The 16822-nt window shown below is 42.6% G+C and overlaps 2 protein-coding genes and 1 pseudogene across 4 annotated transcripts in view; 2 read left to right on the top strand and 1 right to left on the bottom strand.

Annotated features, from left to right (window-relative positions):
- Nucleotides 1–9835, bottom strand: part of LOC118391247 (uncharacterized) — an 18797-nt gene extending 8962 nt beyond the window's left edge. Inside the window, exon 1 of the mRNA XM_052457963.1 lies at nucleotides 9586–9835. The gene's annotated coding sequence lies outside the window, so the exon portion shown is untranslated. The remainder of the gene's footprint in view (nucleotides 1–9585) is intronic.
- The window catches only part of LOC118391243 (ribonucleoside-diphosphate reductase large subunit), a 21423-nt gene extending 4601 nt beyond the window's left edge, over nucleotides 1–16822 (top strand). For 2 of the 3 annotated variants that reach the window (XM_052457959.1, XM_035782427.2), the window contains exons 2-18: nucleotides 1964–2052; nucleotides 2153–2330; nucleotides 5707–5867; nucleotides 5961–6000; nucleotides 6195–6357; nucleotides 8626–8767; nucleotides 9022–9105; nucleotides 10338–10499; nucleotides 10636–10715; nucleotides 10789–10990; nucleotides 11826–11975; nucleotides 12097–12318; nucleotides 12452–12528; nucleotides 12669–12804; nucleotides 12938–13033; nucleotides 13162–13350; nucleotides 13585–16822. In XM_052457959.1, the coding sequence (XP_052313919.1) occupies nucleotides 1984–2052; nucleotides 2153–2330; nucleotides 5707–5867; nucleotides 5961–6000; nucleotides 6195–6357; nucleotides 8626–8767; nucleotides 9022–9105; nucleotides 10338–10499; nucleotides 10636–10715; nucleotides 10789–10990; nucleotides 11826–11975; nucleotides 12097–12318; nucleotides 12452–12528; nucleotides 12669–12804; nucleotides 12938–13033; nucleotides 13162–13350; nucleotides 13585–13773 (2340 nt within the window). In that variant the 5' untranslated portion in view covers nucleotides 1964–1983 and the 3' untranslated portion in view covers nucleotides 13774–16822. Of the gene's footprint in view, nucleotides 1–9; nucleotides 250–1963; nucleotides 2053–2152; nucleotides 2331–5706; nucleotides 5868–5960; nucleotides 6001–6194; nucleotides 6358–8625; nucleotides 8768–9021; nucleotides 9106–10337; nucleotides 10500–10635; nucleotides 10716–10788; nucleotides 10991–11825; nucleotides 11976–12096; nucleotides 12319–12451; nucleotides 12529–12668; nucleotides 12805–12937; nucleotides 13034–13161; nucleotides 13351–13584 lie in introns of those variants that run through there. The other variant, XM_035782428.2, reaches the window with a different exon arrangement.
- LOC118391824 (uncharacterized) lies at nucleotides 8801–8922 on the top strand (annotated as a pseudogene).

Below are 16822 nucleotides of genomic sequence, written 5' to 3'. Positions count from 1 at the left end.
TGTTCGGTGGCTTCGTTCTTCCTCCTTCCTCTGATTGGCTACAAATGTTGTGCCAAAGGAGTTTGTGGCGGGTTATTTCAGTTATTCGCGCTTTATCCTCATTTGAAGTCAGCGGCGGTTGCTAGAGTAAAATATTGTATTATTGTACCGCTACATTCTAAGCTATATACAGTATTAGTGTTATTCTTATATTTCGCACTTTCTCTGGCAATAAAACAACCCTTGTCAACATGCATGTGATAAAGCGAGGTAGGTCCTTTATGGTAGGAATGATAGCAAATTACTGTACTTGTCATTTGTCTGTGTCTTGATCTCATGCTTCTTCGTACAATCAAGCTTTAGTATTTTACTGTAGTTAGTATATACTTTCAAATTAACCACGTTGAATGACTTCGCCTAGTTTGGTTGCTAGCTACTGTCAGCTGGTTGGCTAATCTAGCTTTCTGCGTAGCTATAATGCTAACCTAGTAATCTAGTTAGCTACGGTTAGTTAGCTATAATATAACACATGTAATGTTGTTGGCTAACAGTAGTTAACACATTTCAGTATTAATTGAAAATATTTTTTGAAGACCACGTAGCTAATTTAGTTGCTTAGGTAACTTCACCCACCAATTCAGAAATCGAACTGAACGCGTTAACTAGATCAAGACAGGAATGCTCAGTCTTTGTCAAACTTGGCGCCTAATTGTTAAAAATGTTGGTTAGCTAACCTCGACATAGGTAATTTGATTGGAAGAGATTTATTATCCCATCAATTAAGTAGTCATATATACAGTAGCTAACTAACATTTTCAAGTATTTCAATTTTGTTACTTTTCCCCAAAACAGCTTTCTGGTTTACAAAACAGGACGTTAGCTGGCTGAACAAACATAAACGCAACATGTAAAGTGTTATAATATAAGGTTCCAGAAAATGTGTTTCTCTCAAATTTTGTGCACAAATTTGTTACCATCCCTGTTAATTTTGCAGAAGTATGCAATTGGCATGCTGACTGCAGGAATGTCCACCAGAGTTGTTGCCAGAGAATTGAATGTTCACTTCTCTACCATAAGCCACCTTCAATGTCGTTTTAAAGGATTTGGCAGTACGTCCAACTGGCCTCACAACCGCAGACAATGTGTATGGCGTGTGGATGAGCAGTTTGCTGGTGTCAACGTTGGTAACAAGGTGCCCCATGGTGGGGTTATGGTATGGGCAGGCATAAGCTACTGACGACAAACACAATTGCATTTTATCAATGGCAATTTGAAAGCACAGAGGTACCGTGACGAGATCCTGAGGCCCATTGTCGTGCCATTCATCGGCGCCATCACCATGTTTCAGCATGATAATGCACAGCCCCATGTCGCAAGGATTTGTACACAATCCTTGGTAGCTGAAAGTGACTGTTATTCCATGGCCTGCATACTCACCAGACATGTCACCTATTGAGCACGTTTGGATGCTCTGGATCGACGCGTACGGCAGTGTGTTCCAGTTCCCGCCAATGTCCAGCAACTTCGCACAGCCATTGAAGAGAAGTGGGACAACATTCCACAGATCACAATCAACAGCCCGGTCCACTCTATGCGAAGGAGATATCGCGCTGCATGAGGCAAATGGTGGTCACACCAGAAACCGACTGGTTTTCTGATCCATGCCCCTACTTCATTTTTTTATTTTTAGGTATTTAACCTACAAATGCATATTTGTATTCCCAGTCATGTGAAAGCCATAGATTAAGGCCTAATGAAGTTATTTCAATTGACTGATTTTCCTTATGAACGGTATCCCAGTAAAATCTTTGAAATTGTTGCATGTTGTGTTTTTATATTTTTATTCTGCATAGATACTAGTCACGAGTTTTAAAGCTTTGGGGAAATGTGACTGACATTCACTTCAATGTTCTTTTTCCATGGCACACATTCATGTTATCGAAGTGATTTCTGACTAACACTTCAGTCTTTACATCATTTTCAGATGGGCGCCAAGAGCGTGTCATGTTTGACAAGATCACCTCCCGCATCCAGAAGCTGTGCTATGGACTCAACTCTGACTTTGTCGATCCAGTAAGTTGACATTTTATGTTCTATGTATTTCTATTGTTTGTCAATTGTAGCATTTTCTGTGTGCACCATAACCCTATACTCTGCCTGTTACACCTTTCAGACCCAGATCACCATGAAGGTCATCCAAGGTCTGTACAATGGGGTCACCACAGTGGAGCTGGACACGCTGGCTGCAGAAATTGCTGCCACACTCACCACCAAACACCCAGACTATGCCATCCTGGCTGCCCGCATCGCAGTCTCCAACCTGCACAAGGAGACCAAGAAGGTTTTCAGCGGTAAGTCTCTCTCGCACTTGCTCTCTCTCTCAAAACTGTAATTTTTCTGACCTTTGTTCTAAAAGTTATGCGCACTGCTCAGTTATCAGGCTCGGTCAAAGTAGCATATTTTAAGCCACCACATTCACTGGCTCAGATATCCAACTTGCCAGTGAGCAGACAATCTCACTTTGGTTTTTGAAAAACATGGTGTGTAAAAGTAATGTCTCAAGCCATGGACGTGCCCTGGGTGTATCTCTGCTTATTTCACGGAAGAAGGGAAAAAAGCTCTGACCAGGTACACATTTTTTGTTCACAAATTGACTTTTATTTTTGTCAGGAGGTAAGCAGAGAGGAATATGGAATATAACAGACCCATGCTTGGAAAGTATGTTTAATAATATGCTCATTTAGATATTGACTCAAATTCCCTGCACCATATTGATCAACAATTCTGCCCACCGGCGCAATTGAAATAGAATTGTATTTAATTTCTGGCTTCCCACTGACTGTTTTTGTGTAACCCAATACAATTGAAACCAATGCTAGTGTATGTACAGTGCATTCGGAAAGTATTCAGACCCCTTGACTTTTTCACACACAAAAATGTTAGCCTTGAATTAATACTTTTTCCCCCTTATCGATATAAAAACAATACCCTATAATGACAAAGTGAAAGCAGGTTTTTGGATTTTTTTTTGCAAAATAAACTTAAATACCTTTTGTAAATAAGTATTTATAGACACTTTGCTACAGTATGAGACTCGAAATTGAGCTCGGGTGCATTCTGTTTCCATTGATCACCCTTGATGTTTCTCCAACCTGTGGTAAATTCAATTGATTTGACATGATTTGGAAAGGCATACACTTGTCTATATAAGGTCCCGCTGTTGACAGTGCATGTCAGAGCAAAAACCAAGCCATGAGGTCGAAGGGATTGTCTGTAGAGCTCCAAGACATGATTGTGTTGAGGCACATATCTGGGGAAGGGTACCAAAATATTTCTGCACCATTGAAGGTTCCTAAAAACACATTGGAGACATTCTTAAATGGAAGAAGTTTGGAACCACCAAGACTCTTGCTAGAGCTGGCCGCCTGGCCAAACTGATCAATCGGGGGAGAAGGGCATTGGTCAGGGAGGTTGCCAAGAACCTGATGGTCACTCTGACAGAGCTCCAGAGTTCCTCTGTGGAGATGGATGAACCTTCCAGAAGGACAACCATCTCTGCAGCACTCCACCAATCAGGCCTTTTTGGTAGTGGCCAGACTGAAGCAACTCTTCAGTCAAAGGCTCGTGACAGCCCGCTTGGAGTTTGCCAAAAGGCATGTAAATGACTCTCAGACCATGAGAAACCAAGATTGAACTTGTTTTCATGAATGCTAAGTGTCACCTCTGGAGGCAACCTGCTACCATCCCTAAGGTGAAGCGTGGTGGTGGCGGCATCATGCTGTGGGGATGTTTTTCAGCGACAGTGACTGGGAGACTAGTCAGGATCGAAGGAAAAATGAGTGGCACAAAGTACAAAGAGATCCTTGATGAAAACCTTTTCCAGAGCACTCATGACCTCAGACTGGGGCAAATGTTCACCTTCCAATAGGACAACCACCCTAAGTACATAGCCAAGACAATGCAGGAGTGGCTTCGGGACAAGTCTCTGAATGTCCTTGAATGGCCCAGCAAGTTCCTGGACATTTGAACCTGTTTGAATATCTCTGGAAAGATATGAAAATAACTGTGCAGCGACACTCTCCATCCAACCTGACAGAGCTTGAGAGGATCTGCAGAGAAGAATGGGAGAAACTCCCCAAATACAGGTGTGCCAAGCTTGTAGCGTCGTACTCGGCTGTAATCACTAAAAAAGGTGCTTCAACAATGTACTGGGTTAACGGTCTGAATACTTGTGTAAATGTGATATTTTTTGTAATCAAAAATATATATTTAGAGGTTTTTTTTTGTCATTGTGTGTAGATTGAAGGGGGGAGATTATTTAATACATTTTAGAATAAGGCTAATGTAACAACATTTGGAAAACGCAAGGGGTCTGAATACTTTCCGAATGCACTGTAAATACACCCGCGTTGCTAGAAGCACCTAAGAGTCCCAATGGCTGAAGTCAGGCCTAGTGCTCAAGTCTGAGTTACTGGGTCTGAGTTTAACAAAGTATACCACATTAATATTTAACAACTTTTTATGTTCTTTAAACATTTGGTGTTTTGGTTAGGCCTACAGCTGTTTAATTTTTTGCTTGCTTGTTTACTTGTTTTTGCTTGCTTGTTCGATGATCATCCATTGCTAGATTTGCGCCTGTATTGATTTGGCAGAAATCTGTCTGTCAACAACTAGTGGCGGGATGATTTTTCATGTGAGCATTTCCTTCTGTTGCACAATGGTCATATTTGCCTGAAATATGCAATAGCTTATGGAAAAATGTCCTTAATTCACGTTCTCACACACATATATTTAAATGATTATATATTTATATATATATATATTTAGGCAAGTCGGTTAAGAACAAATTCTTATTTTCAATGACGGCCTAGGAACAGTGGGTTAACTGCCTTGTTGAGGGGCAGAATGACAGATTTGTTGCTTGTCAGCTCGGGGATTTGAACTTGCAACCTTCCGGTTACTAGTCCAACACTCTAACCACTAGGCTACCCTGCCGCCCCAATATAATGTTCAATAGTTATGTCAAATTTGTTTTGATGGGATGAGTGTTCTCTAGACTGAATTGGCTATTTGTCCTGTCAGATTGATCAGAGTATTATTTGCAATAATTGTAACAGGCGCTCAGCTACTTTTTTTTGTGATGGCCCACAAATATTTATATATTTTTAATGTTTATTCCAGAGTGTGAACTAAAGGGAGACATGGGAAAGTGGGAGCGTAGAGAGACACTACACATTCAAAGACAGCCTACTTCAATACTTATGGGAAGAGACTTTTCAACTCGAGACAAACAGCTTCATGAAATGTAAAACAATAGTATTTACTAGGCAATGCTAAATAGTAGGCTGGTGGTTACAGGGACGTGAGTTGCTTGCGTAATGTCTAGCCTGCGGTTGGTGGCGGTGTGGAGCCTGTCTGCCCACACTCATTGCTTGTGTCACCGAAGTTCACCTTCTGATATTGGCAGCGTGTGCCGGTGTGGCGCATCAGTCCTATTACTAGCTAGAGAACAACCCTCGCTCCTCTGCGTACCCAGTGCTGCTAATATTCTTCTTATCATAGTAGCCTTTCCAGTGCAAATGCAAGTCCGATTCACCAATGGTAGTCAAAAGTCATGAAAATCGGAACTTGAGTCAGTCCTGGGCTTGCGTACTACAGCACTGCAAACTAGTGTATCCGAAAAATCTATTTTTAACCATATTATTTTCTTTGTCAATGCTGTTGCAGATGTGGTGGAGGATCTATACAACTATGTCAACCCGCTAAACAAACGGCACTCTCCCATGGTCGCCAAGGAAACACTCGACATTGTCCTAGAAAACAAGGACCGCCTCAACTCGGCCATTATCTTTGACCGGGACTTCTCCTATAACTTCTTTGGATTCAAGGTAATTTTTACAGTACATGGTTTATGAGCAATAGCAATTTTAGTCAATTCTGCAATTGTAGGAGAGTAAACAAATTTGTATTTTTCTACATAGACACTTGAGCGGTCCTATTTGCTGAAAATTGATGGGAAAGGTGAGTTGGCTCATAGATACATTCCCTCCCTGTCAGAATTGATTTATTTTCATGACATGAACATATGCTACGTTGGATTAGGGCTCATCACCAGTGACACTTGGTCAAACAGACACATTATCGGAGCAACTTGTGGAAATATGTGGTTCAGATGAGCTCCAGCCGTCATGCTGATCTGTCCTGTTATTGTGTAGTTGCTGAGCGACCACAGCACATGCTCATGAGGGTGGCAGTTGGGATTCATAAGACTGACATTGATGCTGCCATCGAGACTTACAACCTGCTGTCAGAGAAGTGGTTCACCCACGCTTCCCCCACACTCTTCAATGCTGGCACCAACCGCCCACAGCTGTCTAGGTAAGCGCTTTGTCGTGGAAATTCTCTATTTACCAAATCATGGGAGCAAACCACACACACAAGTCAGAGTTAGTTATAAAAGTCCATCTTTAATTATATGAGCTCTATCACAATCCTGTGACTCTCAGATAAATTCAGTGTCTCTCAATGAATTTTCTGAGAGCCCCCTTACAATGCAACTGAGATCCTTTAATAGCAAAGAACACACATAGTCAGACAGCATAGACATAATAAATCGTTCAGCTTTGTCTCCTTACTCAAACCCCAACACCATAAACCAATTCTCCATATCAACAGGCATATATCAAATTGTCATTTAGATAGAACCAACTCTAAATACAAACTCACGGAGAGGATAGAATGATTCCAGACACTGCCGTCCTCCATGGGAAAAGTAGGGAGTGAACTGGCACACACACAGTGGAGCAAAAGATATGTTTACACATGATGACACTTTGACCTCTCCCCTCTCTGCGCCCCATGCAACTTAGTCTTGACATAGAACAGATAACTGCAACCCCGCCACAGTATTATACAAAAATACCATTCTGATGAGAAGTAACTTACACACATTTGATGAATAAAAAACATCTTACATATGTTACCAACAAATTCTGAATCTTCCACGACAGCTTACTAACAGCCATCCTACTATAAGCCATTCCTCAATGTAATGGCTATGATTACTGAATTATAAACTCAGGGAAAAAAGAACCTTTCCTTTTTCAGGACCCTGTCTTTCAAAGATAATTTGTAAAAATCCAATTAACTTCACAGATCTTCATTGTAAAGGGTTTAAACACTGTTTCCCATGCTTGTTCAATGAACCATAAACAATTAATGAACATGCACCAGTGGAATGTCGTTAAGACACTAACAGCTTACAGACGGTAGGCAATTAAGGTCACAGTTATGAAAAGTTAGGACACTAAAGAGGCCTTTCTACTGACTGACAAACACCAAAAGAAAGATGCCCTAGGTCCCTGCTCATCTGCGTGAACATGCCTTAGGCATGCTGCAAGAAGGCATGAGGACTGCAGATGTGGCCAGGGCAATAAATTGCAATGTCCGTACTGTGAGACGCCTAACACAGCGCTACAGGGAGCCAGGACGGACAGCTCATCGTCCTCGCAGTGGTAGACCACGTGGAACAAGATCGGTACATCTGAACATCACACCTGCGGGACAAGTACAGCATGGCAACAACTGCCCAAGTTACACCAGGAACTCACAAACCCTCCATCAGTGCTCAGACTGTCCGCAATAGGTTGAGAGCGGCTGGACTGAGGGCTTGTAGGCCTGTTGTCAGGCAGGTCCTCACCAGACATCACCGGCAACAACCTCGCCTATGGGCACAAACCCACCGTTGCTGGACCAGACAGGACTGTCAAAAAGTGCTCTTCACTGACGAGTCGTGGTTTTGTCTCACCAGGGGTGATGGTCAGATTTGTGTTTATCGTCAAAGGAATTAGCGTTACACAGAGGCCTGTACTCTGGAGCGGGATCGATTTGGAGGTGGAGGGTCCGTCATGGTCTGGGGCTGTGTGTCACAGCATCATCGGACTGAGCTTGTTGTCATTGCAGGCAATCTCAACGCTGTGCATTACAGGGAAGACCTCCTCCCTGATGTGGTACCCTTCCTGCAGGCTCATCCTGACATGACCCTCCAGCATGACAATGCCACCAGCCATACTGCTCGTTCTGTGCATAATTTCCTGCAAGACCAGAATGTCAGTGTTCTGCCATGGCCAGCAAAGAAAGAGCCCGGATCTCAATCCCATTGAGCATGTCTGGGACCTGTTGGATCAGAGGGTGAGGGCTAGGGCCATGCCCCCCAGAAATGTCAGGGAACTTGCAGGTGTCTTGGTGGAAGAGTGGGGCAACATTTCACAGCAAGAACGGGAAATCCAGTGCAGTCAATGAGGAGGAGATTCACTGCAGTGCTCAATGCAGCTGGTGGCAACACCAGATACTGACTGTTTGATTTTTGACCCCCCTCTGTTCAGGGAAACATGTATGTGACTAACAGAAATTGAATAATGTCTGTGGAACTTGTTCAGTTTGTCACAGTTGTTGACTCTTGTTATGTTCATTCAAATATTTACGCATGTTAAGTTAGCTGAAAGTAAACGAAGTTGACAGTGAGAGGGCGTTTCTTTTCTTCTTTTTTTTTTGCTGAGTTTAGAAACTATAGACATTGACCGTTCCAGGTGCAAACCAGAAAAGTGCTTGATAGGTTTTATATGGGTTGTCCTTGTTGATTTTCAGCTGTTTCCTGCTGGCCATGAAGGACGACAGCATCGAGGGCATCTACGACACCCTGAAGCAGTGTGCCCTAATCTCAAAATCAGCAGGGGGCATCGGAGTGGCAGTCAGCTGCATCAGAGCCACGGGCAGCTACATCGCTGGGGTGAGGATCACACGGTCGTGTTTTATAAATAAGACTGGCCCTTGAGGCGTTGCAGTCTGACTGTAAGTGTCGAGCCTGTGTCATGAGGGGCAGAGAGTGATGGCTATGTCTACTCCAACGAACCAGAACAGTGGACGATTGATTGCTCCGACATGGTGGGGGAAGGCATTTTATAAATAACCAGAAAGGCCTTTTCATTGTAACGCTTGGCAAGTCTCTCATTAACTAAGGCTTTTTACATGTTTCTTTTTTAGACAAATGGCAATTCCAATGGGCTTGTTCCCATGCTCCGAGTGTATAACAACACAGCACGCTACGTGGACCAGGGAGGCAACAAGGTGAGAAAGAAATGAGATTTGCTAGAGGTTGTGTTATTGACTGGCCACAGGATGACCTCACAGATGTGCATTAGCCTTCTATGCAGAGATGACCCATCCTCTACACCCAAGGCCGATGGCTCTGAGAACATGCATACTGTCTTTCAGACTCTGTGGCCTGTGTTTACTGTACATTCATCAGACAGAGGGATTAGCTCCCTCTGGGGATCAAATCAGCGGAAATTTCAAGAGCGCCACGTATAGTTTTTGATAAAAATCAAACTTTCATTAAAACACACATGTAAGGTACTGAATTAAAGCTACACTCGTTGTGCATCGAGCCACCGAGTCAGATTTGTAAAATGCTTTTCGGCGAAAGCATGAGAAGCTATTATCTGATAGCATGCACCCCCAAAGTTCTGGAACGTCACCTAAAACGACAGATTTTGCGGTAGCCGGCGCTACCCAAAACGCAGAAATAAAATATAAAACATTCATTACCTTTGAGCTTCTTTCTTGGCACTCATATATCCCATAAACATCACAATTGGGTCTTTTTCCCGATTTTTAAATCCGGCATTGTATAGCCAAAATGTTGTTTTCTGAAGACCGGTCTGATCCAGGAATATTCCCTTTTACAAGACGCAACGTCACTTTTTAAAATTACAAAAGTTGCCTATAAACTTTTACAAAACACTTCAAACTACTTTTCTAAACCAACTTTAGGTATTAATAAACGTTAATAATCTATACAATTCATCACAGGGCGATCTGTATTCGATAGCAGCTAGTCTGGAAATCAGCGGCCATCTTTTCCATTTTAACAACATCCTGTTGAGAGACTAAAACAGGAAAGGGCAAAACGTCATACAACCAAGGATTAAGTCTGCTAGAAATGCCAGCACTGGCGACATCGTGTGGAAGCTGTAGGCGTTTACAGGGCATCTTCATGTATTTGCAGTCGCCTTAAACAATACATTGACTGGCGGATTAATATATTTTTTGTGTTTTTGGAGAACAGTTTTTCGGGGGATTTTTACTCCTAAACACGTTGTGTTATAGCCACAGACACGATTTAACCAGTTTTAGACTTCAGAGTATTTTCTATACACACATACTTATCATTTGCATATACTATATTCCTGGCATGATTAGCAGGACTTTGAAATGTTGCGCGATTTTTAACAAAAAGCTGCGAAAATTCGCATGATCCATAAGTGGTTTAACGCCCTCTCTCATTCCGCTCTCCTCAGAGACCTGGTGCGTTTGCCATGTACCTGGAGCCGTGGCACTTTGATGTGTTTGACTTCTTGGACCTGAAGAAGAACACTGGGAAGGAAGAGCAGAGGGCCAGAGATTTGTTCTACGCCATGTGGATCCCTGACCTCTTTATGAAGAGAGTGGAGAGCAACCAGGTGTGCAGCAACATCTGTGTACAAACTGAATTGTTCAAACGGGATATGGAATTTAGTGATAAAGGAATATGGAATGTTTTTTATTTATTTCTGATAACTTCAAGATATCAGTACTCATGGTGTATTGTACCCACAGGACTGGTCCCTGATGTGCCCCAGTGACTGCCCTGGACTGGATGAGTGCTGGGGGGAGGAGTTTGAGAATCTCTATACCAGGTAAGACTGGTATAGAGATACATACCAGTCTCAGCTTTGTGTGCAGTGTCTCACTGGTCCTGTCTTACCCCAGGTATGAGCAAGAGGGTCGTGTGAAGCGGGTGGTAAAGGCCCAACAGGTGTGGCACGCCATCATTGAGTCCCAGACTGAGACGGGAACCCCCTACATGCTCTACAAGGACGCCTGCAACAGGAAAAGTAACCATCAGAACCTGGGAACCATCAAGTCCAGTAACCTCTGTACTGAGATTGTAGAGTACACCAGCCATGATGAGGTGAGGGAAACAGATTACCTAAACTTTTGGAACTACTGAGGCTGTGTCTGAAATGGCACAATATTTATTTTCTCCCAGACAATTGGCAGGTGCCAATTTTATTCATCTGCTTTTTTAAATGATTATTCTCAAAAGCTGGCTATTAACGTCTAATGGAAACCTTTAAAAGCTGGAATCCTTCAGTGAATGTAATGTCATGTAAAGGCACTAGGTGATGTGTGTATGTATATGATAGAGGGTGCGTGTTGTGTATTTTTGGGGGGCAGCATGTTTGCCTACTTGCCAAAAATAAAAAAATATGTGGGGAGAAACTCTCCAAATATAGGTGTGCCAAGCTTGTAGCGTCATACCCAAGAAGACTTGAGGCTGTAATCGCTGCCAAAGGTGCTTCAACAAAGTACTGAGTAAAGGGTCTGACTACTTATGTAAATGTCATATTTATAATTTTGCAAACATTTCTAAAAACCTGTTTTTGTTTTGTCATTATGGGGTATTGTGTGTAGGTTGAGAAATATGTAATCCAATTTAGAATAAAGCAGTAACATAACAAAATGTCACGGTCAGAATACTTTCCGAATGCACTGTAGATTTTATGTAATTGTTTTTGCTCTAGTACACCGAAGAAAATTATGCGAGTACTCGGTCAAAAATTAAAATGCCCATCCCTACTATCTATCACCCAAGGCTGCTTTCTGAGAATATCCATACTTCATCCCAAAACATTTTGAATGACGTCCTTCAATTTGTATATTGTTGAAAATAAATGTGGATCACACAAAACAGCTGTTTTTAAAGTGTGATGCTAATCTATCTGACTCCTGTTTCCCATTCTCAGGTGGCAGTGTGTAACCTGGCGTCAATCGCCCTCAACATGTACGTCACCCCAGAGAAAACATTTGACTTCAACAAGCTGGCCTATGTCACCAAGGTCATCGTTAGGAACCTCAACAAGATCATCGAGATCAACTACTACCCTGTGATCGAGGTACGGTCTATAATTAAATGTAGTGCTACTAATAATGATCAGCAAGACAGATGATTCTACAAGTTATGTCTTCATGTTGACCTGTAACTGATTTCCCATGCCGGTTGTTCTTTCTAACTAGGCTGAGAACTCCAACAAGCGCCACAGGCCCATTGGTATTGGTGTCCAGGGTCTGGCTGATGCCTTCATTTTGATGCGTTTCCCCTTTGAGAGTGCTGAGGCCCAGAAGCTCAACACTCAGATATTTGAGACCATCTACTACGCTTCTCTGGAGTCCAGCTGTGAGCTGGCTGCTGAGCTTGGTGCCTACCAAACCTACCCAGGCTCCCCTGTCAGCAAAGGAGTGAGTACAACTACACTAAAACCTAACTGGGATGTTAGATAGTGTGTGTAGGATTTCTGTTTTTGGCTAACTTGTTAATTTCAGGCCTTTCTGGTTGGTGTATTGTGCTTAAACAGTTATCATTTTCCCTTAGATCCTTCAGTATGACATGTGGGACAAAACCCCAACTGACCTGTGGGACTGGAAACTTCTCAAGGAAAAGATTGCCAAGTAAGTTGTCAACCTTGTCCTCCATTTTACCAATGCAACTACATTTAGTCTCAACACATACATTAACAACCAAGCCCTCCATGTGGACTTATATGTCCTAGCCTTTGTCTCATCACAACTTTACTTACCCCCCTCTCCAGGCATGGTGTCAGGAACAGTTTGCTGCTGGCCCCTATGCCCACCGCCTCCACAGCCCAGATCCTGGGCAACAATGAGTCCATCGAGCCCTACACCAGTAACATTTACACCCGCAGAGTCCTCTCTGGGGAGTTCCAGGTCAGTATCACTCTCTGGGGGTTCCACAGACACTTAGACCTCTGCTGACATACACAGCATACTCAAACACTTTAAGGATTTGAGTAGGGGGGTGTGTCTGAGCGCTAATGTTTTGGTTTTGTGTCACCTGCAGATTGTGAACCCCCACCTGTTGAAGGACCTAACAGAGCGAGGGCTGTGGAACGAGGAGATGAAAAACCAGCTGATTGGTCAGAATGGATCCATCCAGGTGAGAACCCAGACCCATCACATTACAGCTCTAATCAATGAGGAGCAATTGGAGTGCAATTATGCCCTATTTGAAGTGTTATCCTTTTCAGTAGTCCTTGTTCTAATTACATTGTTACTTGTCTTTAGGGCATTGCTGAGATCCCAGATGACCTGAAGGAGCTGTATAAGACTGTGTGGGAGATCTCCCAGAAGACTATTCTGAAGATGGCTGCTGACCGCGGTGCCTTCATAGACCAGAGCCAGTCCCTCAACATCCACATAGCTGAGCCCAACTACGGCAAGCTCACCAGCATGCACTTCTACGGCTGGAAGCAGGTGAGTCTGCTTGACTATTGAAATCTATAGAACACTACATGGTACCAGCAGCCCAGGGCTATCCTCAACCCTGGGCTAAAATGGCTGCTCGAGGCGTTGCAGCCGACATCTACGCCGAGGACCCTGGACAGCTGGCACTTGAAGTGATTGATAGCACTTTTAAGGGGGGCTGGCTAGCTAGGGATGATCAAAGCAGTGCTAAATATAAACCGAATGCTGCTGTTCTTTTCTCAGGGTCTGAAGACAGGCATGTACTACCTGAGGACCAAGCCTGCAGCCAACCCCATCCAGTTCACCTTGAACAAGGAGAAGCTGAAAGAGTCTCTATCGGTTAAGAACGAGGAGGAGATCAAGGAGCTCAACAGAGCCGCTATGGTGTGTTCCCTGGAGAACCGTGACGACTGCCTGATGTGTGGCTCTTAGACCGGCCCCTAACTCCTTCTCCTATCCTCACTTTTAGTTAATTAACTACTTCGGTGGACCCCTGAACTCCTCAATATCATTGAACCCCACTCTGATTGTCTTTAGGCCAGTTAATTATCTGCCCTGATGTCAGATCATAGGCTCACACTTGGGGTTTATAGATCAGGCTATTATGGTTGTTTTGTTTATTATGTTTGTTTTGTTTTGCTAATGTAACCTAAGTAGTGCTGTACATGGTGTGCTTTTGTCTGCCTTATCACAGATTATTAACTGTAGGCAGTTTTCTATTTATTGCTCTTGGGTACACTGTCTACTTGATTTGTATAGAATTTGGTGTTTTAAAAAAAAAAAAATGAAAGTGTGAACTCCATTGTTAGTATGTAAATCTAAGGATTTCATCATTTGAATTTCATTCAAGAAGTTAACTTCAATGGTGTATTCTTTGTATTTTACCTGTGGGGTGGGTGCTTTGTAATTAAGTTTTGACATTCATGCAATGTCCTGTGGTACTTATGGTAAGGTATACAGTACTTCAGTGACAATTTTAGCATGTAAATGTTGGTGGGGCAAAAAAAAAACGACATAACCCACAAACTGTTAGGGCCTATATAAAGCTGCCCCAACAGCAGTCCCAACATCTTACCACTGCTTCACCTAGCTATCAGCGGAGCCTTGTTTGGCAGTGAAACAGTTCATTCAGGCACATTTACTGACCTTTAAAAAAAATATATATAAAAACTTAGCTGACTTGCTTAAACAAATGTGGGTTCTACTGACAATTGAGATGTACAAACTATGGCATAAGGGGACAATGAGCGGATAAGAGGCAATCCATAATTCCGATTAAGACAATGAACAAGCTAGGATGGACGTAGTCAATCTATTTGCTCAGCACTTTTGAAATGTTCAGCGACAGAACTCAAAACATGGGCCCTTAGTGTTCTCCCTGTGCACCAAGTCAACCGTAGAATAAATAAAGGGGACATATTAGTAGACCATGAAAGCTCTTACAATATTTGATTACATTACTCTAAAAGAGGCTATAGGCTACATGTGCATCACCAAGTAGGCTATGTTATGAGGTGAAAGGGGACCAAATTATTAGGGTGAGAAACATGGGCTGTTATTACACAACATACTGTAGCTAAGTAATACTATCTCCCTGACATTACATTTATGCAGCGGTTTACATTTTTGGACTCGCCTTATTGTACTGTGCTCACTTGAACAGGAAAGTGGTGTGGCTGTCCTTCGTGGGCAAATTGTGTCAAACTGTCATAAGTCTTGGCATTCTCTGGATTTTTGGTGCTTTCAAAACAACTGGGAACTCGGAATAGAACAAGATCGAATCATGACGTTAGTGATCTTCAGATCTGAGCTCTAGAAATAGATTTTACAGTTCGGAGTTTCCAGTTTTGAAAGCGGCAGAAGTCATGATGGAATGACAGCATGGCCAATGTTGAATGTTTATCCTTAAGAAGATTGGAAAAGAGACCCATAAACCCAGACTTGGACCACACATCCACTCCACTGAATAGCATGTTAGTGATTGCTTTGCAATGCTTGCAGTTAGCCAATGATTCCTTCCAAACCACTCATTGTTGAATTTGCGATTTCTAACTTGTGTAATGTTTATGGCCGATGAGCACTGATACATTTTAGCTATAATTTCTCTTCATATGACAAGGATTGAAAATGATTTGCCAGTAGATTGTCTACTTGATTCAAGATGACTGCTAGCTTGCTAGTTAAGATTTTGAAAGTATGATGTTGACATGATCAGTCCAATCAAACCTACTGTAGATATGTAATTTTATCTGTGGCCAATGACCTTGAACCTTCTTGGATGGGCACTTCTAATGTAACTCTATGGCAGCACCCAAGGGGCTTGCTTGAATATTCGAGCTCTCCCTGTAGATTTTACAGTGATGTAGTGTCCCCATGAGTGACAGAACACTGAGCCAATCACGGCGCAACGAGAGAACATTACCAACCCCTACGCTCTGTATTTTCCTCTGGCTGCCCCACCACAGAAAGCACTGCGGTAGGCTGAAACACCTGCATTTTGTCGCTGCCTTACTCAAGAAAGCAAAAAAGAGACCATGTTTGTATGCAACTTTATTAACTCAATTTTTTTTTATTGCAAACTGATATGTGACATGTATTAATGCCAAAATAATATGCAAAACAGGTAACATGAAAATAAATTGAATTTTAATTATTATTTATTACTTTAGCTAAACCGGTAGGGCTCTGCCCTGAATGACGGGTCGCCACAGCAGTAGTTAAGCAATACCAGTACATGGGCACAAGGTGCTTCGTAGGCATTGCATTAGGAAGATGGGGCTTCTTTCACTCTGGATCTTCTAATACTAAATCCAGAAGTGCTATAGTGAGTGTTGGGCCCAATCCCAAATGGACCCCTATGCACTTGTGGAGATCTGAGAATGTTATTGATATTAGAAATGTCGTGGGAAAGTTCTTACACCGGGATACTCAAAGTCAATCGTAAATGAATAATTATCAGCATGCTGGAGAGGTTCCAACCAACTCAATGCACCATAGTACACGTCTGTCAACCTCTTCCTGGGTAGACCCAGCAGTTGTCTTCTATACGGCTATAAACAGACAAGTTATATTTGCATGTGATGGGTTTGGATTTTAAATATTATTAATCATTAGTTATGTTAGATACATGAGCAGTGCCATAGGGTTTACACCAGAAGTTAATGGTTATCTGTAGGAGGAATGTTTATGGTGGGTGCAATTAAGCTTGGAATGTGCTGAGTGCAGGGGGGAAAGTCACATGTGGCAGCACTGATAAAGGGAGAGACCTGTGGATGAGTGAGGAAGGGGGTAGAGGTCAGGTCACCTTAAGAGAGAAGGAACAGTTTATTGCCTGTATAACCATTTCCTGCCTAGTAATAAAGATGTAAAGTTTAAAGAGGAGGAGACCACTCAAATTGGGTTATATGTATTACCACTGGTGGATATATGTCTTTGTTCAGCTGTTTGATCCTTTGGAGTGAATAAACTTGGTTTAAGCTTT

This window comes from Oncorhynchus keta, chromosome 12, assembly GCF_023373465.1.
Source record: "Oncorhynchus keta strain PuntledgeMale-10-30-2019 chromosome 12, Oket_V2, whole genome shotgun sequence".
Taxonomy (NCBI): Eukaryota; Metazoa; Chordata; class Actinopteri; order Salmoniformes; family Salmonidae; genus Oncorhynchus; species Oncorhynchus keta.
This window is presented reverse-complemented; position numbering and strand designations above follow the sequence as displayed.